Source organism: Perca fluviatilis, chromosome 21, assembly GCF_010015445.1.
Source record: "Perca fluviatilis chromosome 21, GENO_Pfluv_1.0, whole genome shotgun sequence".
In the NCBI taxonomy this organism is placed as follows: Eukaryota; Metazoa; Chordata; class Actinopteri; order Perciformes; family Percidae; genus Perca; species Perca fluviatilis.
Window position 1 is genome coordinate 28,491,210 of NC_053132.1, and position 23,922 is coordinate 28,515,131.

The window sequence follows — 23,922 nt, forward strand, 5'->3', positions numbered from 1 at the left end:
TTAATTCTCAATTTTGCGATTCCGTCCATGATTCTGTCATTCCTGAGTGTGGCCAAAACTGGTGTAATGTGGTCACGCTTTTTGGTCCCGGGTTAAAAGTCGAGCTGCTTCGTTCTGGACTAACTGTAACCGACGAAGGGATGACTGATCCAATCCAACATACAAAGAGTTACAGTAGTCTAATTTAGACGTAATAAATGCATGTATGACTCCTTCGAAGTCTTTGCGTAGAAGGTAGGGCTTGACCTTAGCCAAAAGTCTCAGCTGGAAGAAACTGGTTTAAACAACAGAACTAATCTGTTTGCCACCAAATAAACAACTTTTCTGGAGGTAACCCTGTAATCCAGAGTACGAGTGCCCACTTGCTTCTTATTGTCGTCATTGTAGATACCATGGACAGGCATGATCTCGCCCTGGAGATTGCCTAGGCAGGGGAACCACTTTGGTTGTGACTGTGTGAGGAATTTGAGCGTTGGACTCTTAAAGTCTTTCTGCTAGGCCAGTAACACGGATGATGCATCTTCTGCTCCTCCATATCCGCAAGCTTTAGCTGCAGAGGTGTTCTCAACATCAGACCGTATCTTGCCCATCTCCACATTTACCTTGCCGGTTCTCTTAGTGCCACCAAATGTTTGAATAGCTCCTAATTTCTCCTCCGTTCCCTTTCCTATCTGTTGAAGTTCATCGACTCGTGATTTAAGGGAACCATGTTGCTTCTTCAGCACAGCATCCTCTAAGGTTTCAGACTTTCCCCTCGTGTTCAAGTTACTATTAGACAAAGATTCTTTGCTCGATTCAGCCATTGCTTCTTATAAGATACTCAATTTAGCCAAATGATTCAAGAAAAAGTTGTCTCAATGGATTAAATTAAGAAAAACAATGGGTTGAGCCGATTCAATCTATGCCAGTGTTTTCTCTGAATTATCAGTGACAGTGAGTTATCTCTGTTTTTACTCACTTTTAAAATAACTTTTTGTAGATCATTTTGCACTGCAAGTATTTTGATGACAACTTTAAGTTCTGCAAGCCGCTGTGTGTGTGTGTGTGTGTGTGTGTGTGTGTGTGTGTGTGTGTGTGTGTGTGTGTGTGTGTGTTTATCCGTTTATCCTACATGCAGTGTGTGTGTGATGACTGAGGCCTGCTCATGTGTCTACATGCATGGTCAATGCAGCGCGTGGGAGGTCATTCACAATAGGGGTGTTAAAATTAAGTGTGTGTGTTACTGAGGAAGGGGTTACCTGTGATAAGGGGATGGGAAGGTTAGCAAACAGTCGCTTGTCACTGAGTCAACAGAAAGATTGAGACTGTGTGTGTCTATGTAGAAAGTGGCTGTAAGTGACTCAGGATATGGATATGGAGGATAAGGTATGGTCTGGTAGAAGAGTAGATGGCTGGATAAACAAACGTGTGTGTGTGTGTGTGTGTGTGTGTGTGTGTGTGTGTGTGTGTGTGTGTGTGTGTGTGTGTGTGTGTGTGTGTGTGTGTGTGTGTGTGTGTGTGTGTGTGTGTGTGTGTGTGTGTGTGTGTGTGTGTGTGTGTGTGTGACACTGACAAGATAAGCCACTTCACAGTCTGGAGATCCCTCAGATTTCTTATCAACACAGACTGACGTCTAAACGCCATAACGTCTAGCTTGTCAAGCCTCTTAGAGTGTCACAGAGTGCATTAACTGATTAAATACACAGTCTATGCAGACAGGATGTGGTTAGCTTAGCTTAGCATAATGACTGGAAATAGGGGTAAAAGCTAGCCTGGCTCTGTCCAAAGTGAAAAAACAAAACACCCCTAAAGCTCACTAATTCTAATTCATATTCCAACAGAAATGTAAACCTTTTTTTGTGGTTTTAGATAGAGACAGAGCGCATTTAAGTCCCGCCCACACCAGAGGGGACAACAATGCATCGCTCTCCATTGATTTGTATTAAGTGAAGTTGCCTTCTTGTCAATTCCGTCTGCTAGAAAACAACAGAAAAATGCCTAAAAACTCAGTTTTAGAATAACTATATTTCTGCAAGTTAAGCTAAAGCATTTTGACAGTATGCAACTTGTGTTATAATGGAATGTGTATATATAGGTAGAGCTGTAACAATTCAAAATTTTGCTGTACAATTAATTGAAAATAATTGCAATTGACAATATAATTGTCTCTTTCAGTCAAATTTAAAAAAGATGAATCCCAGGATACAGCTTTTGGTTACATCACTGTCATGTGACCCGGATAATGTAATAACACAGGTACACAGCCTATGAAGTAAACCACCCCTCTTTGTTATCATTAAAAATATTTTAAATGAACATGAAATTGAGTACAGTAATATATAGTCCTCCAAAAAAAGATGGGTGGTGGTGATGGTTGAAGAAACTTTTTTTAATCAGCGGGTCTGTCAGATTTCGGACCAGAAACACAAGCATGTTCAATTTCTCTGGCTTGAGTCAGCTACAGCCTGACTAGAATAGCATAGCTCAACAGTCCAACCAATAATCACTTTTTTTTTTTACAACTTTCCTACCCCTTGAGACCTTAGCTAATGTTAGCAATTAACAAATAAACCACGATTATGTACAAAAATAGCGATTAGACAATTATGTAATAATTGTTACAGGCCTATATATAGGCAATAATAAGTGAAAAGTAAGAAGAAAGCAGATTGTTTCTACTGACTTTGTGCTTATTTTACTTGTCACTTTGTAGGCACTGTATGATGATACCTTAATTTTTCCAGAGAGATGATTGGTCAGTAGTAGGGATGTCCCTAACAATTATTTTTGTCATTAATTAATCTAACGATTCAGCCCGACCGATTAAAGGATTTTTAAGGCTGATACGATACAAATATTTGACGATTTAAAAATCAGATATATCGGTCGATATATATATTTTTTTAAATAATCCAGAAATGTGTAACAAAACATAAACAGATTTCCCTAACATTATTTATTTGTAGTTATTTGAGTCCTCACTAAAATAATATGATAATGCAGTTTAAAAATAATAGTTTGTTTTATTGTCTCAACAGAACAGAGGAAAATCTAAATATATTAAAATTCTGTTAAATAAAATTATAAAAATACAAACTTAAGATATGAAACTTAAAGTCCTTTGAACAAAAAGACAATAACAATAGTTTGTCCAGAGTGTCATCTGGACAAACTATGCAACGCCAACACTCATAACATGGTTGAAGGGCGTTTCATCTGTTTTTATTTTATTTTTTAAATATTCAATTATCAGAATCATTTGTCATTATAAATGATTCTGATGAATGAATATTTAAAAAAAATATATATATATATTTTAAAATAATTTTTTTCTTATCGGCCATTATAAATGTAGATACCGATAGTTTGGAAAATGCCTAATATCGGCCGATAATATCGCAAATCAATGTATTTTTGTAATCGATGACGTTGATTACGTTGAATCGTCCCAGCCCTAGTCAGTAAGCATATCATTTGGATCCTCTGAATTGAAGCTGACTCCTTGTTAGGCCTTGGTGTGTTTTGCTTAAAACTAAATGTGAATAAACTACATTTGTTTACCATGAAAACTTCACGGTGTGCCTTTTTTGTTTGTGCAATAAATTTGCACATTAATGTGTTTTCTCAAACCAATGTATTTGTCGGTACTTTCATACGAAAAAGCGATCACATTTTTTTCCGGATCAAGGCTGTTTTTTCGGAGCTTTTGCACCTCCAATGAAGTCACGTTGTACACTTATGAGGATTATAAAACGACACAGAGACTTCATAGTCCGAACCAAGACGGCAAACTTTATTACTCCTTTCAACCTTAACAAACGTAGCGCATATCAGATCCACTCCTTCGGTTCATACCTTTCACAACAAAAGCCCTAGACATAAACACTACTACTACTACTACAACTGACCTCAGACAGACAGCAAGCTGCTCTGGCTCAGTAGGATCCCGGTCGTTGGTCCTCTGTCTGCGCACAGTTTGAACCTTTTATTGACCAATTGTCGCAAATTTGCATCACTGCCAGTGTGAATAGTTTTAATTTGTGTCTTTTATCCGTCACTCCCCCACTGTGTAAATGCCTTATGTTCTCTTTCCAAATGTATCTAGGATGTTTATTGGCAATAGGACTACCTGAGGCTGTGTGAGATCACCTATAGCCCTGTGCACCGTAGTTGTTGTTTCGTCCCCACGTGTGGGGAGTGTGCTGGGGCTCGGCTCGTGTGTTGCTCTGAGCACCAGGTCATCGCCAAGAATTAATGCTTTTCATTCATCATTATACAGCGATCTGACACACACACACACACACACACACACACACACACCTTGTCTTCTCCGTCTGAAGTGTTGATTGGTGAATGGGGATACACACTCGTAAAACACAGACATTTTTATCTAAGGCTGCAGTTTGTAATGGGATCACACACACACACACACACACACACACACACACACACACACACTAGTCTGGAGTTTTGAAAAGGGCTCACCTGCTGTAAAGTCATCAGTATGATTTATAACCCCTCTCATCTCCCTGTCTTCTCTTTCCCCCCTCCCCCCAGCTTCTCAGCGCTGCACCATGCCGCTCTGACCGGCACCCCAGAGCTGCTGTCTCTGCTGCTGGAGGCCCAGGCCACGGTGGATATCAAGGACATCAACGGTAACATGATAGCAGAACCAATGCCGTCAGACAAACCTAGAACTGAGCAACAAAAATGTCCACGTTTCGGAAGGCAGTTGGGGTCAAATTGAGCCTGAAAACTTCCTCAACAGCTTTCCCCTACACTCTCAGCTGAAAATAAGTTTGACCCATATGAATAAATAGGATTCACTTTGAAGTGTGTCTGCCATGCAGTGACAGCAGTGCTGCAGCAAAGATCTTCAGCCTCCGAGTGGAACAAATGTAGTAGAATCCGTGCGGAGGGTCGGCTGAGCAGAGGGGTGTAGTGCTCACACCCGTGTGTCTCTGAGGTCCGCTAGATTTATGAAGGACTGTTTTGCAGGTTGAGTTGACCTCATGGCACTTCCTGCCAGCTTGTCACTTTTAGAATTCAGGGTCTCCCGCATGCCAAGTGGAACACACACCGCAGCATCACGTAGCATCCATAGCACGCTCTGGACTGTTGTACAGACAGAAGAAGTCAAGGTAGGCCAGTCAGGGTGCTCAGTCCGGGGAGCCAGTGTTCTAAAATTTCTGCTGTTCTGAAGCATTGTTGCATATCAATGCAGGGAAAAGGACCATGGCGTATCCCCATGTATCATTGCTCATCATCAGGCAATGGTGCGTGCCAAGACTCTGCTAATTTGCATATCTGTGACGTCATAGCGTAAATACTTACAAATTTACAAGACTTAAAAAATGTCAAATTTACTTGACAAGCTTTGAATTAGCTATTATTTTTGAAGCTGCTATCATCCCATTACTATGCATCTAAATCTCACGGCAGTGGCGCTGCCAGCCGTAACTCTGTACGCACTGTGCGTACATTTGTTTTCTGTGCGACATGCAACACATCTAATGATAACAATGGGTAAATGCGCACAGGAGCTGCAGCTGACAGCAGCTCTGTTCTGCTCTCTGCTCTGTTCACAGTACTAATTGTCTTATTAATTATACCTTATTTCACCAACAGACCATCCACTATTAATCACAATGTTCATTTTTGTGACTGCCGGCGCCACTGTCTCACGGTACCTGTCCTCATCAAAAAACATTTCATGTTGGCCGTTGTATAGACGAGGAACTGACGTTTGATGAATAGAGATGATCAAGTTAAATAGTCAAGTTCGATAATTTGGAACAAAAACAAAGGAGGAGTTCCCTGGACTAACAATGGGGGCAGGCTGCCTATCTTGAAATAAAGACTAACGCCAGAAGAAATTCATACTCTTTCATGAGAGAAAACATTAACCTTTGGGGGGGGGGCGGGGGGGAGCAGAGGCGCTACATTCCACAGTTATGCCTTATACGAGTGAGGTAACCGTAACTCCTACTAACCACTTCATCACGAGAGAAGGTGTCAAGTCATCTGATATCGACACTCCATCCCACCGACATTCTGTAGATTTGTTTTTAAAGCTGCACCATTCAATACTTTTTATTTATTTTTTTTATATCAAATGGACAATGGATGACTCTGTGTAATGTAAAAAGGTGTTTCTCAGCTCTGCAGAGTGTCTTAGCAACTTTTAGATTGTTTTGGTTTTATGACCCACAACTTTACAGAGTGAATATTGTACTGCATTCTTATTAGAGGTGGTAATGTGTCAACAGCATGTTGCATAATGCAACACGCATTTCTTTTGAATGACTTATCCTGCTTGGTTAACCCTGGCAGGCCCCCCATGACATCACCCCCTGATATCACCAAGGTTATATTCTCAGTAGTGGTTCTTTAATGCACGTCTCATGGGTGCCATCCCTTCCTCGTGTCTCCGTCTCTAGGCATGCGTCCGCTCCACTACGCCGCCTGGCAGGGGAAAGCAGACTCCGTCTTATTGTTGCTGAGAGCTGGAGCTTCGGTCAACTCTACTTCCCATGATGGGCAGGTGCCCTTACATCTCTCTGCTCAGTATGGACACTACGAGGTGGTGAGTACACACACACACACACACACACACACACACACACACACACACACACACACACACACACACACACACACACACACACACACGTTTGTGGTACTATCTTTGCCATTGACATAATGCATTCCCTAGCCCCTTACCCTAACCTTAACAACTAAGTGCCTAACCTGAACCCTTACCCTCACCCTAATTCTAACCCTAATCCTACAACCAAGTCTTAAAGGTCCGATGACATGGTGCTCTTTGGATGCTTTTATATAGACCTTAGTGGTCCCCTAATACTGTATCTGAAGTCTCTTTTATATAGACCTTAGTGGTCCCCTAATACTGTATCTGAAGTCTCTTTTATATAGACCTTAGTGGTCCCCTAATACTGTATCTGAAGTCTCTTTTATATAGACCTTAGTGGTCCCTAATACTGTATCTGAAGTCTCTTTTATATAGACCTTAGTGGTCCCCTAATACTGTATCTGAAGTCTCTTTTATATAGACCTTAGTGGTCCCCTAATACTGTATCTGAAGTCTCTTTTATATAGACCTTAGTGGTCCCCTAATACTGTATCTGAAGTCTCTTTCCTGAAATTCAGCCTTGGTGCAGAATTACAGCCACTAGAGCCAGTCCCACAATGAGCTTTCCTCAGAACATGCCATTTCTGTGTCTGTAGCTATTGAGGCGGAGAGAGGGAGGGGCAAGGTGGAGGGTGGGGGTGTGGCCTTGACCAACTGCCACTTTTCTCGTTTGAAAGCCATGATGGGTTGGCCAAATTCTCTGGGCGGGCAAAGAAAGGGGAGGTAACCTCGCTTGTTATGACCTCATAACAAGCAAGATTCCAGAACAGCCCATCTGAGCTTTCATTTTCTCAAAGGCAGAGCAGGATACCCAGGGCTCGGTTTACACCTATCACCATTTCAAGCCAATTGGGGACCATAGGCAGGCTGGGGGAACTCATATTAATGTAAAAAAACCTCATAAAGTGAAATTTTCATGCCATGGGACCTTTAACCCTCAAACAGCCCTTTAAACTTGTGGGGTCCAGCATTTTGGCCCCACAAAGCTGTTGGGACCCCACAAGTATACTGGACTCCTGGTTTTTGGACCCCACAAATATAGTTAAACAAGCCTACACACTCACATATACACGGACACACGGACACATATACACACACACACGCACGCACATATATATATATATATATATATATATATATATATATATATATATACATACACACACACACACACACACACGGACACACACACGGACACCTCAGCCGACAAAGGCAAAGCTCCAAGGCATTACCAGTCCTCCCAGTGAAATCGACCCCCTTTGTCTCTCAGTCTGTATTGTTCCCCAACGAAACCAGTCATACCATTAATGCCATGACACAAGAGTCTAAAAGCAGTGAACGCACACATTCCTTTCCTCCAGTCCCATCTTTTTGGCTCTTTATGGATAGATACACATATCATGGACACACACACAGACACACACCACACACACACACACACACACACACACCTCGGCCTGTCATATAACCCGTTTGGAGGCCTGACCTCTTTAGTACTACACCATTCAACACAGTACTGACAGCCCTAAACACAGTATTGCCGCAGTCAAGCTATCATGTGTTCCTCTCTTCTGTTCAAAGACAAAACGTCAACACACACACAGAATGTGTTGGGGTGACTGGCATGTGAGTGCATGTGCATAAAACATGAGGCGATATCACTTACCTTATCCTTTCTCCCTGTCTCTCAGTCTGAGATGTTGCTGCAGCACCAGTCTAATCCCTGCATGAAGAACAAGGCCAAGAAGACTCCTCTAGACCTGACCTGCGAGTTTGGCAGACTGAAGGTATGAGGATATTTGTGTGTAGTTTTTATATATGTGTGTGTGTGTGTGTGTGTGTGTGTGTGTTTGTGTGTGTGTGTGTGTGTGTGTGTGTGTGTTTGTGTGTAACCAATATATCTATGAATAATGATCTTTTATTATTTTTGACCATTGAGTTATATCCACCTTCTGCATTATGTACTTGGCACAATCTGTTTAACTGTAGCCCCAAAGATGACATGATTGTCCATCATTAGCATCAACCAAGGGGCGTGCATATGTATAAAAACCTTGCATCAACTATTTCACACTTATTACTTACAGAAATTAGCAGTCAAGTTGTCTCGTAGTAGTAAATGAACAGTGTAGTTTTCTGCTTGTCAATGATTAAATGCTGCAGAGTCTTGCTTCCCGACTGCTGGGTGCAGTATCGGGGGGTAGCGGTCGGGAAGCGGAACAGGAACGGTTTACAAACGAGGCTTTGAGTTATCTCAATATTTTAGAGTGGTAGAGCTATAGAGACACAGAGGTAGATTTACTAACACTAGCGCAGTTTACGCTGCGTCTGTTTATGCGAGTTCGGTAATAGCGCACACTATGCTTCTTCATTTTGCGTAGTATTTATCAAACCTGAAACCCATCAGGCAATCAGCGCATACTCCGCCCTCTAGCGTAATTAGCGCGTTTCTAAAAGAGCAAAGAATTGGCCCGCACGTATCTATCATGGATCTTCCTACGGGAAAAACAAAGTGCAAGCATAAATTTAGTGACGATGAAATTGACCTATTAGTGCATGAAGTAACAACAAACCTGAACGTATTACAGGGCAGAACATCCACACCCTCGGAAAAAAATTTGATCTGGATTGCCATAACAAATAAAATCAACTCGTTATCATCTACACGGAGAGAAGTGGAGGAGGTAAAAAAACGGTGGCAAGAAGAGAAGGTAGCGTACAACCGGGCATAATCGAGGAGAACCGGTTCAGGTCCACCAGAAGTAGACACGCAATCTACTATTGAAGAGGTGGTGCAGCAAACACCCAAACAGGTGGAAGGTGTGGACGGCATAGATACCGCTGAGATCTCTGTAGAGAATGAAGGTATGCGTGGTCTGTTATGATACTGTTGTGTTGGCTTTATGTATGTATACATATGTTAATTTCATTTATATGTCAACCCAACCGATGGGGTTAAGTCATCAAAGAGAGTGTTATATAGTTAAATAATCGCAAAATTTTACAGACAGGAAAATGCGCTGCCTGGTTTAGACCTGCTTTTAAGAGGCGGAGAGTTTCCCCCGCAGAATAGAGGCGCGCTCTTACTGGCAGTGACTGAGCAGGACATTGAAGGCTCTCTGGTGGGAAAACTGCACAATGTGACAGCGTTTCTAAATGACCTCAAACGTATCTTTGGTATTTGGGTACTGCAATTCCTTGTTACTTATCGGCCGGCATATACCACGACACATAAGGATCACTGCTCGGTGCTGTTGGAGGATGTGGTAATGCCATTTGGGGACTTCATTGGTGGATCTTTGCATTGAGAGACTGAGAGACTAAATCGCCTTGTAGTTATTTGCTTTATTCATGTAGTCATTTTATTCAAATTAGTTGCATGTCAAAAAACAGCCTATTTGGCCCGTTTTGTCCTTTTTGGATGGGGCCTGTGTCAAACATGAACCATGGCTTAGATGAAGTGACCCAGCTAAATTAAGCCTGTTTGAGCGAAAGGAAAATAGGCTTCAGTGGCTCTTTTTGGACACACTCACACTGTAACGTTAAAGGGATTGCACACTGCAGTGTGTTTTACTGTTTCTCTGTCACATCAGTGGATTAGCCTGACTGTGAGATGTATAGCTGGCCCTGTAATTCAGAATTAGACGCACGCACGCACGCACGCACGCACGCTCTTCCTATTCCTGTTAAATGTTCTCTTGTCTGGTCTGACTTTGCAGTTTAGCTGTGAGAGAATAGAAGGCTTTGGGCTGTTTTTGTCACACACAGATTTTGCGCGCGTGTGTGTGTGTGTGTGTTTGTGTGTGTGTGTGTGTGTGTGTGTGTGTGGAGGCTGTGGTATCTTTAGACAGCTGCTGAGTAGTGGATAAGCCTCTGTACTAGCTTGACCCTATATATACTGTAAGGTACCATATATATTATTTCAATCCATATATTTTTACCACACAACCTCAGCTAGCAGGGCTTTGCATGCTTATTTAAGTATTGCTAATGCTGTAATTCTTGCCCTGATTCTGCCACTCCTCGGTTGTCACAGCTCACACTTCATCTGCATTTGGGCGTCTTTGATTTTCTCCTCAGGTGGCTCAGTTACTGCTGAGCAGTAACATGGTGGCGGCGCTGTTAGAAGGGGAGGGGGAGCACGACAGCTTGGACCCTCCATCCACCACCCCCCTCCACCTGGCTGCCAGGAACGGACACAAAGACATCATCAAGTAAGATCACAGCGAGGAGCAGTCATGTGCTGTCATTCTATCACATGACTATTTCTCACCCTCTCATCTTTACAGCAGCATCTGTCTACTTTACCCACTGCTACTGCTACTGTCTACTTTAACCTAGTCTCGCATTGCCAGACCTTCCTCCACAGCGCTGTGGAGGAGAGTCTGGCTGGTCCACACAGCATTCCGGGATGTGAGAAAAACGTACTTTGGTTTATTGGCATTTCTTTAAAACAGACCTATCCCTCAAGAAAATGTGACATTTATCATTAAAAATATATTCAATTTCACATTTTGGGCCATTGTTATTACCATATGTATCTAAATTGCATATGTGTCTAAAACGTTGGAAAAGCTAGAGCAGATAATAAACAAGCAACACTCAAAAAGCTTGAAGACAAAACTTGTTAAAGAAGTCCAGCTCCAACCATTAGATCTGAGAAAAGTCATTCAGTCAGTTTGGACGCTCACTGATTTTACATTCATATACATACATTCATTACTGCTACTACATCTTCTACTAATAGTACAACCATGACTACTACTACTACCACTACCACTACCACTATTACTGCTATTACTGCTCCTACTTCTTCTTCTACTACTACTACCACCACTACTACTACTACTACTACTACTATTGCTCCTACATATTCTACTACTGCTACTAACACCACTACTTCTACTATTACTGCTCCTACATCTTCTACTACTACTACTACCACCACTACTACTACTACTACTATTGCTCCTACATATTCTACTACTGCTACTAACACCACTACTTCTACTATTACTGCTCCTACATCTTCTACTACTACTACTACCACCACTACTACTACTACTACTATTGCTCCTACATATTCTACTACTGCTACTAACACCACTACTTCTACTATTACTGCTCCTACATCTTCTACTACTACTACTACTACTACTACCACCACTACCACTACTACTGCTATTACTGCTCCTTCTTCTACTACTACTACTACTACTACTACCACCACTACTACTACTATTACTACTCTTACATCTTCTACTACTATCACCACAAGTACAACTATTACTGCTATTACTGCTCCTACATCTTCTGCTCCTGCAACCACTGTTACTGTTGGTGCCTCTGTATTCACTGCTGCAACTGAAACAACAAAAACCACTAGTTTTACTACTACAGCTCTTTTTATTTCACTACTGCTATCACTATCACCACTACTACTGCTACTACTACCCTAACAGTACAGCTTGTGCTTAGACATGGTCCGATACCATTTTTTCCCCTCTCAATACTGATTCCGATGCCTGAACTTTCGAATCGGCCGATACCGATTCGAAAGTATCGAGTATCGATCTGAAACCAGCGTGTTTAAAAAATACAAAGATTTTATTATGTTTTAGCTATGGCTCGGGTTAAACTATTTGTGAAACTTAAAGAAACTTGAACAAACAGAATAAACGTCTTCGAACTTTCTTTTATTATCCAGTTTGACAGCGAGTAAAAAGAAAATTCTAGAAAAAATTCTAAATTCTTTCTTTGGGGCTAAATTATGTGGTATCGGATCAGTGCATAAACTCCAGTACTTAAAGTGATGGTTCGGAGTAATTTCACCCTAGGGTCCTTTGCACCATGACCTCGAGCCAAACACGCCCCCAGAAGCTTTTTTCACCTGGGTCGAACATTGGACGAGTTAGCGTAGCGTTATCAGCTGAATAGCTTAGCGCAGGGGCTAATGGATCCAAAGTGTCTCTTAACATTACCCCTCTAATAATGTCCGAAATGATACCAAACGTCTACAGTAGTACAAATAGGTTATGTACTCATAAAACGATGGATTGGAAAGTTTGTAAGTACACCAGAAGTGTATGTAAATAACACGAGGCCGTCTACAAGAGATGCAACAAAAATATTTATTAATTTAATGATTAAATAAGGTAATGTCTCCAAACTTACCTCAATTATAACTTGTCTCCTGCTAGTTATACTACAGCACTTACTTTAAAAAATAAGTTAAATTAATAAATATTTTTGTTGCATCTCTTTTTGGTGTCGTAATTTGTAGACGGCCCTAAGCACTCGTCTTACTGCAGCAGCAACAACAGCAGAGAGCAGAAGCCAGCAGGCAAGTGTTATTTACATAAACTTCTGGTGTACTTACAAACTTTCCAATCCATCGTTTTATGAGTACATAACCTATTTGTACTACTGTAGACGTTTGGTATCATTTCAGGCATTATTTGTTGGGTAATGTTAAGAGACACTTCAGATCCATTAGCCCCTGCGCTAAGCTGATAACGCTACGCTAACTCGTCCAATGTTCGACCCAGGTAAAAAAAGCTTCTGGGGGGGTGTTTGGCTCGAGGTCATGGTGCAAAGGACCCTAGGGTGAAATTACTCCGAACCATCACTTTAACAATATCAGTATCGGAACATTTCTATTTGTGCTACTACTGGGACAATTACTAGCACTGCTATTACCATTAGTACTGCTACTATTATACTCCACTGATACTACACAGAATAACATACATGTGTCAGGCCTTAACCCACAGCTGCAGGGGCCAAATATTTCCCCTCAGGTAGCTCCAGAAAGCCAAACTAGTAACACTCTCCACATCAGAAACAACACACTCCACTGTAGTGATATTTAATCCCAGTGACACACTTTTCTAATACCCAAAAGTGTGCTTTTTCTGCCAGCATATCTGCGTATATATGTATGTGTTTAGCCAAGTAACTCCACCCTGCCTCAGAGACACGCTGCTAGTGATTATCAGATCTCTTTTGCAATACCCTCTCTATCTTCCTGTCTCTTCCTGAACTGGAAAGTTGAACAGTCGACATGGAGGAGAAAAGACGGGCTTTCACCACAAACAGGAATAAGAAAAGTGACTGCATTAGCACACAAGTTTATTCAGAGTTTACTCAGCAGAATTTGGCTGTGATCTCCCACTAAGGGATTTATGTCTCTTCAAAGACTGCCACGCTACAGCAGACGTCTTATACTACCTACTCTTTGTATAGCTGGAGAAGCTTTCTGGCTCTGGTGAGAACTAAAGCTGTAACCATTTGCACCCAGAAAACCAGGAGATAAGTTTATTCCAGGGAAGATGGAAAGACTTTGTTGTATATTATATACAATAACTAAATTATGTATACACTCTAGTTATGTAGGAAAATAACTGTAATTCAATCAGGAGAGACTTCTTTGCAATTATGAACATATTTATTGTACATACAACATGTAAATGTACGAGTCTCTGGAGATTGGACTCCATCGAACCCAAATATCCTAAAGGGTTTAAGGAACCCAAACAAATCCCCTGATGGAGTCCAGACACTGGTGGTGGAGAATAAATAGAGGGACCATCAACAGCCAAGCCGAGATGCAACCCAGGTCCGAGGGCGTGACCACCGGTGGCAGAAGGGGAGGGCGGGGACGCACTCTATTTCCTGAAACGACAACTGCCAACCGTGGAAGAGAGAGCAGATTTAAAGCAGGGTATCAAGCTGTGATAGGCTCGTCGACAAATGGTCGACCCTGATTGGTTTAACTAACAACAACACAGCTGTTCTGATTACTACTGACAAGTGACGTACCGTGAAACAGCTTATCATTATGAGTGATGGAAAAGTGAATGAAGTCTTCCTTTAAGAATTTACGCTGAGCTTCATTTCAATCAGGAGAGACTTCTTTGCAATTATGAACATATTTATTGTACATACAACATGTAAATGTACGAGTCTCTGGAGATTGGACTCCATCGAACCCAAATATCCTAAAGGGTTTAAGGAACCCAAACAAATCCCCAAAAAGGACAATTAGTGAGAAAACTAGTTGGCATACATACCTCATGAGCGCGCGGACTCTGCAGACGAACGAGAAAGCAAAGTTGACATAAAAGTACAATAACTAGCCTACCAAAAGCAGAAAGATTACTGCCCACACCATGAAAATAAAAATTTCCGCCACAGCCTAATCAAATTAAAACTTCGGCACCCGCCGCGGTGTAAGCAAAACAAAACCTCGGCATACCAACCGGGCGAAAATAAATATGAAATAAAATAATTCGGTGCCCACCGAATGCAAAACCAAACCTCGGCATTACGACCGCGCAAATAGTAAACCATGGATCTTGCCCATCCACAGCAATAGACCTGTGAAAATAAATGCAAAATAAGAAAGGCAATAAAAAGACGGCGACAGTCGTAACCAAAACTTCGGCAACTGCCGGAGCAAAACCAACCCCCGCACCACCGGAGCGGAACATAAGAAAGGGCAATAAAAATCTGCCACGGGAACAGTGGCGAACTAAAAGCAAAATAAGAAAGGCAAATAAAATCGGCAATGGGAAGGGAAAAATAAGAAAGGCAAAATAATAAATGTAACTACAGATGTAACGAGGCACACAGCCGTTTGCAACATCATGCAATAACAGGCAACCAGCCGGTTCAAGAGCCACGCATTAGGCTATTATGCCTGAAGCCTGATGCACACGCGACGCAGGTATAAGCAGCTTGACAGCGCATGATGCGTGCACAATGGATAAGACTGACAGAAGCCCACAAAATACACCACCACCAGTTATATGCAAGCATACCCACCATTATGGTTTCAGGGATCTCTGGTTCTCGAGAACGTTATCGACATCCGGACGGATGTAGGATGCGTAGGGCAGAGGATGACCATCGTCCCAGTTGTTGCAGAGACGTCCTCGACATGCCCTGATTAGCGCCCGTAGTAGCAGCTCCTATTCTAAATGAATGCCCAGAATAATGCTGGGTGGACATCTTAGCTTTGAGGAGGACTGCATTCAACTGCTGATTAAACCAACATCTATGCATAGGGAAGAACCCAGGAATCAGAAAGAGTGGAGCGGGGGGAATCAGTGCGTGGTCTAAGTGACAAATAACTAATCATAGATTTGAATGGACAGAACTGTGAGTTCGTGCGAGCAACCACAATAGAACAGCGCCCCACCTCTTTTAGAATGCTTAAGTTTCAAGCAATAATGACTAGCATGAAATACCAGATCAGAGAATGTAATATCTCTACTGGAGTTGAATGATTTTGACTGCGTAGTGAATTCCCCGCACCTAAGGAAAGCATAGAAAGCAACCATAAACACAGCCTCAAGTAACATGTCAGTATACCGCGGAAAATACCCCTGCCTAAGAACACCCACCAATTTATGCAATATACCCAAAGTAATAGGTTGCCTATGGTCGGGGAAGAAGGGTGAGCTTTATTGATACCCTTCAAAATTAGTTTAACAGCCGGCGTAGAAAATAAGCTAGGAAACGATGGATCATAACACCTGATATTAAATTGGATGCCGGCCAGTAACCCCTCGTATATTGGGGTTTAAAGTGACGAGTATCAGTACAATAACAAATAAAAGCACAAACACTAGTAAGGAGAACAGGTTTAAGGGGGACACCAATAGACACACAGAATAAAGCAAAAGTACACCACGCAAAATCATATGTTTTCAGAGTAGACACAGCTAAGCTCTTTCCTCATATACCCCTAGCCGCTACTAAATAAGCATCAACGGGATTAGGAATCAATACACTGCTAGCTGCGGAGAGACGGTAGCACTACTGGTACAGGCCAGGCTGCCGGGCAGAGGCTCCAAAAGGTCTGAAAATGAAAGCGAGACAAAGCATCAGCCACAGAGTTATGATGTCCCGGACGCGGGCGAAGCAGTAATAATAAAATTGTGCGTGACAGACGACCAGGTGATGCTCCTCATCAGAGGCATTATCTGACAACATGTTGAGCGCCCTCTATTAATAATGTCAACCACACTCTGATTATCACACAGGACTGAAATCCGCTTCCGTGTCCACAGACCGCCCCAGACGCGGCAAGCTATAGCAATCGGGTAAATCTCATATAGAGCAATGGAATCCGCCGGGGAAAAAGTGGGAGGCCAGTGGCCAGCAAACCACTGCCCTTGAAAATACCCCCCAAACCCCGCGGAAGGTGCAGCATCCGTGTAAAACCTCAACGAATCAGAAGAATATACTACGTCGTCGTAGAAAAACGAAATGCCATTCCAGTCATCCAGAAGTCGGGACCAGAAACGCCAATCAGACCGGCACCCGTCATCCAGGGACAACACATCATGCAACCCAGGCAACCGAAGATGCCAAATCCAGCAACCCGGATATAAAAGAGCGCCTGCGGAATAACGCGCGATAGCGAAATTCAAATGCCCCAGCAATGAGAGCAACCGGCCGCCCCTAGTAACAAGACACTCAGGCACAAAGGACGCAGCAATGGCAACGACGCGTTCCAACTTCTCACCCGGAAGGGACGCTTCCATGCGCACCGAGTCGAGGGTGATGCCCAGAAACTCCAACCGCGTAACCGGACCAACAGTCTTAGCCTCAGACAGAGGGACACCGAGGGAAAGAAAACACCGTCTCAATTTGCCCAACGACCCAACACTATCCCCAGGGGGGTCAACGAGAAGAAAATCATCCAGCAAATGAATCACCGCTGGAACCCCAACCCTGTTAAGCAGGATCCAGCAAAGTGCCTCGGAAACATGATTAAAAATACACGGGCTGCTCCGGCACCCGAACGTCAGACGCACACCAAAATAGTATTTGGAATCCCACCTGACGCCAAAAAGAGGCCACTGCGAAGGATGTATAGGGACTATCTTAAAGGCATCAGTAATGTCAGCCTTGGAGAGCCAGGCCCCCCTCCCCGCCAACTTAATAAGTTTAACCGCATCATCAACAGTGGCATAATGAAGGGAGAAAGGGACCGGTGGAATGAGACTATTGATACTTAACACGGGCCCGCAGCGCGGCGCGGACAGATCAAATATAAGGCGCTTCTTCCCAGAATATTTCCCAGTCGCAACACCCAAAGGACTAGTGCGAAACACCGAAAACGGAGAGGAATCAAACGGCCCCACTATATACCCTTTGCTAACCTCAGACGCAACCAACCTAGCCACCGTATCAGGGTCAGAAACAGCCGAAAGAAGATTCTTCGCCACATATGTAACCTCCGGATCGGCGAGAACGCCCACCCGAAACCCTTGGGAAAGCCCAGACAGCAGATGATCGACAAACACAGAATTAGGATGACTAGACAGTTCAGATGCCAACACACGTAAATTTAATGGGGTAGAGGGATGGAGCTTCAATATGTCTTGGAACCAGTTTGAGGTTGACCCCGAGGCTTCCGGGCGGGGCGCCGTGGGCAGACCGACCTGGGATGTGCATCCCGACAATCGCTGCAGATGTGAAGAAAACAGCAATTCCCATAAGTACACACACCTTAATTAAAATTATTACAAATCGGATTATTGTTGGACGTATGAACCTGGCGCCCCCGAGCATCCACTCCAGACACGGGAAACCGCAGACCGCCACGGTGCGACTGGGCCGGGCCGGTTGGCTGCCCCACACCCCCAGGGCAGAGCGAAGCAACATGTCCCGCAGCCCCGCAGTGAGAACACAAAATAGCTTGAGCACCCCCCACGACCATAACCAGGATCTCAGTGTCCAGAATTGACCAGTCCAGGCGAACGTTGGCACGGGCAATATGAGCGGCAGCTTTCCCGGAAAAAGCTCTATGGTACTGCCAAAAATAGTTCCGGCACTTCCTCAGGAACAAATCGCCCACCAACGCCAGGTAACGAATCCAACTCCACCCTCCGGTCGGGTACACGGAACAAATAACGTCCCGAAATATACCAAACGCCACCACGAACTGCCCAAAGGAAAGATCCTTGTTCAGCCGAGGGTCAGCGGACTTAACCACCGCCGAAAACCCATCCCCCGCCACCAGAGACTTATCACACTCCGGGGACGGCAAAATAAGACTCACCAGATTAACATCACGGCCCTGCAGAATTTTAGAGCGCAGCCTACTGGAAATATTAGCAGACACAGGGATGTAAGGCCTACCTAGGGAAAGAGAAGGCACAGCAGTGGCCAAGGAATGACAATGTTCCACGGAAGGAGAAGGCACCGGCTGAACACCGACCACCGCTGGCACAGACAGGGAAGCCAGAGCGGTAGTAATAGTACCAGACACCGCCACCCGCCATGCTCTCCACAGCCCGCATCCTAGCCTCCATGGCCTGCATCGCGGGCGAGGGACTGCAGTGACGCCGAGGATGAGGCCGGAATCCGAGGAGCCCCCGGAACAGCCGTATCAGCCGGCTGGCTGAGTGCCCCCGCAGCTCTCCTCTTCGCGGGGCCTGGCATGCGGATCGCCGCTTCTTGGTCCGTTTTCCGACCACGACCACTGGCAACCGGCGTGGCCACATAACGGGGCTGGCGACAGGCAGTCGCCAAGAGCAGCCAGCTCCCGAAGCTCCGGTGAAAGCCTGCGCCGGCACGCCACGCCCGATCCGAAGCCGAAGACATCCGGTCAGCCTCCCCGAAGTGAACCAGAGACGGCGGTCAATCTAGAGCTCCGACGACGCCGTCCGGAGGACCCCGTTGAAGCCTCCACGTCCAAACACCCACCAGGACCATCCGACCCCGGATCCAACTCAGAATCCGACATAGCAGCCACAAAAAGCACAAAAGACAGCGTAAACAGGAATGCCATGCAACCGGTCAGGAAACGCACGCACTCTATTTCCTGAAACGACAACTGCCAACCGTGGAAGAGAGAGCAGATTTAAAGCAGGGTATCAAGCTGTGATAGGCTCGTCGACAAATGGTCGACCCTGATTGGTTTAACTAACAACAACACAGCTGTTCTGATTACTACTGACAAGTGACGTACCGTGAAACAGCTTATCATTATGAGTGATGGAAAAGTGAATGAAGTCTTCCTTTAAGAATTTACGCTGAGCTTCATTAAGTATGAATTGAGATAAAAAAAGAGGTCTCTGATTGTGATAATTCATAATGAAATTTGATCCGGAGGAGACCCCATGCGGAGGACCTTTGCTATAGCATATTTCATACTTTAATGTTTACAAATGTATTTCTTAGCTGCAGGACAGAGATGAAGAAGTTGAGCTTTATAGCAGACATTCAGCTCAGGGTTTCCCCAGAAAAGTTGTTCAGCCCGGTGGCAAGTGTCTCTATATCGTCAAGGCCCGGCTGCAGCCAGTCCCAGCCTGATGGCAGCATTAATAGTTTCTGAATCATGGACGGAATTGCAAAATTGATAATTAAAAAAGCTATAAGACAGATTCCACAGGCTTCTATACATTAAGTTAGTGCTAAAAGCTGACTGGAGATATGAAAATATGCCTACGTCTAAGTTTCCAAACGAGCCGCCCCACTGTAACTGTAGTTTAATAAACATCTTAAACATACATACAAAAATTATTCCCAGTGGCTAAGGCCTTGTGGGGGGTAGTCTATATCCACGACGTTCCACTTCCGGGATTGTTCTGGTGCCACCGAAAATTTCGCCGGATTTCACTCTTTTCGGCCAGATGTCCGTCACCTTCCACTTTCTTTGTGTTGGTGTTCTAAACTCCGGTGGATTTGTGAGGACTATGGTTAACTGCTCCTCAGATCTCTGCAGGGTAAATCCAGAGAGCTAGCTAGACTATCTGTCCAACCTGACTTTTCTGTTGCACGGCTAAAACTACTTTTGAACGTTTTTGAACTGAATTTGTTAGTTAAGGTGGTAGAGTGGGCTTAGCCGTCAGACCGGGGACTCTGTACTACATTTAACAATTATTTATTAAATGCTAAATGCTATAAATAACCAGCTTTTCAAATTAACAGTTGCAATGTGCAATTTTAAGCTCAGTAAACTATTTTAAAAAACGTGCTATAATGGTGTTACTCGCATGGCTTCCATGATCCTCCGTGACACGCGCTCTTCCACTTCACCTGACAACTCTTCTCCAAAACAAACAGCTCTGAGATAACAGAGCTCAGCCCATAGCTTCACTCACTCAAAGCAGATAGTAGGCATGAAATAAAAACAGATCACGTAATTTCACTGTGTAATGTTTATAGTGTAATATAACTGTAATAGCGTGTAATGATAAAAAAAAAAACAGACAACGGCTGTGTCTCAAAGACCGGGCAACAGCCGGGACGTTGAGAATCCACGCGCAAGAGGTGATGGATAGTTCCAGTCACTTCGTCATGTCTTCACTTCGTTGAAACAAGAGAAGAAAGCCTCACTGATGTGAAGAACAGGACAGAGATACATATATTGCTCTCTGCCTGCCATATGCCAACGCTCCGGTAAGTCCACTCACCCCGTCTCTGCCCGGGCATGCCGCAGCTGCCCGCACCTTTGTTGACATACTCCCACATTTGTTTGACAACGTAGTCAAGGCGGTAGGCGTGTGTTGTTTAGGCGGCCGACTAAGCTGCAAAGTGCTGCGGGAAACCCTGACCTACACATGTTCCACCAAAACAAGTTCCTTCCCGAGGCTATTTTGCAGCGGCGCCGTTGCTCCGTCCGGCGCTTAGCACCGCCCAAGATGATTGTGATTGGTTTGAAGAAATGCCAATAAACCAGAGCACATTTTTTCTCCCATCCAGGAATATTGTGTGGGCTCGCCAGACCCTCCTCCGCAGCGCTGTCGAGGAAGGTCTGGCAATGCGAGAGGAGGTAGGGGGCAATTTAGGTCCGGTGGGCCACCAGGCTTACAATACACTGGGGGAAAACACTGCAGTCTTCTCAAGGTTTCATAGCAAGATGACAGTGCTGCTGCTGAGGAAAGGAAGGTGCAGCTACAATAGATGGCTTCAGGCTACTTTTTTTCATCAAACTTCGGTGTTTGATATTTCTCCTGTCCTGTCTTGTGTGATCTCGTCACGTCAAGTTAGTTTGTCAGCAGCAATCACGTTTCACCACGTCCCCATTAAGCTCAAACTAATGTAAACATATTTCTGTGGTAGTCCGGGAAATCATTCAGTCTCATAACAGAGTGTCAGGGCTGTTGGTAAAAAAAACAAAAACAAAAAAAAAGTTAATTGCAGTACAAAAGTCACAATATTTAGATCAAACTTGTAATCTTACAATGTGTTTATTTTGATACTCCATTGTGCTTCCCTCTACGACTTTTTTGTTGTAATATTGACTTTTTTTCAGACTTTTTTGTTGTAATTTCACAAGAAAAAGTAATATGTCCAGAATAGTTCCATGTTTATTTTAATACTCATCATAGTAAACGGGTGAGAGCAGTACGGGTTAATGGAAGGAAGTAATTTTCTATGGTTTGTTGTTTACAATTGTATTCTTATTACATGATGGCTCTTTTCTCATAACAATTAATATTTTTTACAATAGAATTATAATACTTCAAAAATAAGTTGTAAGTCATATAAAGTTGTTTTTAATTTAATTTTAATTTTTCTTGTCAAATGTATCTTATGATATTGACTTTTTTTTCAGAAAAATCTGTAATTTCACAAGAAAAAGTCATAATATGAGAGTAAAGTCATAATAATGAGAAATCAATGAGAATGTAATATTATAAGATGTTTGTTTAAGGACCGTTCTTTTTTTAAAGTACAACTTCATTTGTAACATTTACTTTTCTCAGGCTAAAAGTTGAAAGTCATGATAAAAGTGGCAATATTCTGAGAATAAAGTTGCATTATTACCAGATGTTTACTTTAATACTAGCTATGTGTCAACTTGTACTGTATGAGTCAAATGAAGGATGGATTTTTTCAACTTTATTTGTAATTCTAAAAGTCTGACATTATTCTCAAAATATTATGTTCTACTACAACTTTATTCTTAATATCTGTTTTGTTTTCCTAACAGTGGCTCTAATACTTGGTCATGCAGTCTGAGCTGAGCAGACAAGCTTTCAGCAGCCTCAGTCATTTACACAAGTTACACACTGTTGTCCTCACATTGTTGATGATTACAATTCTGTTTTATTTTGTCTAACCGTAACTTGTTTGACAGTTCAGATTCAGGTCAGATTAATTTATTTGTCATAGTTCTTTGTGTACTTACATACATAAAGAAAATGAAAAGACTGTTCTCCACCAGCCACTGCAGGGCAACAGGGAAAGACTTCATACAGAAGTACGTAAGAATACATAGACTAAAATATATAAAACCAGAAAAGAAACATTTAAAAACCATTATAACGGTCAAGGGTACAGTGTTGTGCTGTAATATGTAGTTAGCAGGGCAGTGTGTTAAAGTGTTATGGTGCTCAACGCAGAATATGTAGAGTGGCGATGTGCATTTAGTACGGTTTAGGGCTGCACGATATGACAGAAATAGGCGATATGCGATAACGTTGAATATCGCGATAACAATATTACATGCGATAAATAAACAGATTTGAAAGTGTACTCAGTTCTGCATTTCTGCTTGTTGAATTTAAAACAAATAAAAGGAAATCATTTCTAACTTTTGTTTCACTGCACAATTGAACAGGTTGCTGCTGAAAGCTGGCATTGACATCAACCGAGCCACCAAAGCAGGGACGTCTCTGCACGAGGCTGCCCTCTACGGCAAGACTGAAGTAGTGCGGCTGCTGCTGGACGTAAGCAAAGACGTGACATCGAATTTCTGTCCATCTAATGTGGGATTATGGAGGCTGACACTGATATTTTTGTATTGAAGGAGTAGATGGAAAGGCAGTGTCTTAAACACAACTACACTGCAATTCCACTGTTATTCTTTAAATAAAGGAGGGAGTCTTTCAAGGGAGGGTTAGTTTTTAAATTGCACCTCACCCACACTAATCTCACTGTGTGTGTGTGTGTGTGTGTGTGTGTGTGTGTGTGTGTGTGTGTGTGTGTGTGTGTGTGTGTGTGTGTGTGTGTGTGTGTGTGTGTGTGTGTGTGTGTGTGTGTGTGTGTGTGTGTGTGTGTGTGTGTGTGTGTGTTTCTAGGCGGGCATCAATGTGAACATGCGCAACACATACAATCAGACAGCTTTGGACATCGTCAACCAGTTCACCACCTCCACGGCCAGCAGGGAAATCAAACAGCTGCTGAGAGGTGTGTAGCTCTCAACAACACTTTCTGATAGTTCAGTGATGCTGTTATGAAATGTGGATTTTGGGTTGAGACCGAGGCAGTGGGAAACAGTGGGCGAGGGCCAATTTTAAAATTCAATGCTGTGTCTGTATCTT

At 43.3% G+C, this 23,922-nt stretch overlaps 1 protein-coding gene across 3 annotated transcripts in view; it reads left to right on the forward strand.

Annotated features, from left to right (window-relative positions):
• LOC120551301 (caskin-2-like) overlaps positions 1 to 23,922 on the forward strand; it is a 93,929-nt gene that overhangs the window by 40,930 nt on the left and 29,077 nt on the right. For all 3 annotated transcript variants that reach the window (XM_039788607.1, XM_039788608.1, XM_039788609.1), the window contains exons 4-9: positions 4,537 to 4,634; positions 6,420 to 6,565; positions 8,323 to 8,418; positions 10,712 to 10,845; positions 23,220 to 23,328; positions 23,680 to 23,788. In XM_039788607.1, coding sequence (XP_039644541.1) covers positions 4,537 to 4,634; positions 6,420 to 6,565; positions 8,323 to 8,418; positions 10,712 to 10,845; positions 23,220 to 23,328; positions 23,680 to 23,788 — 692 coding nt within the window. The remainder of the gene's footprint in view (positions 1 to 4,536; positions 4,635 to 6,419; positions 6,566 to 8,322; positions 8,419 to 10,711; positions 10,846 to 23,219; positions 23,329 to 23,679; positions 23,789 to 23,922) is intronic.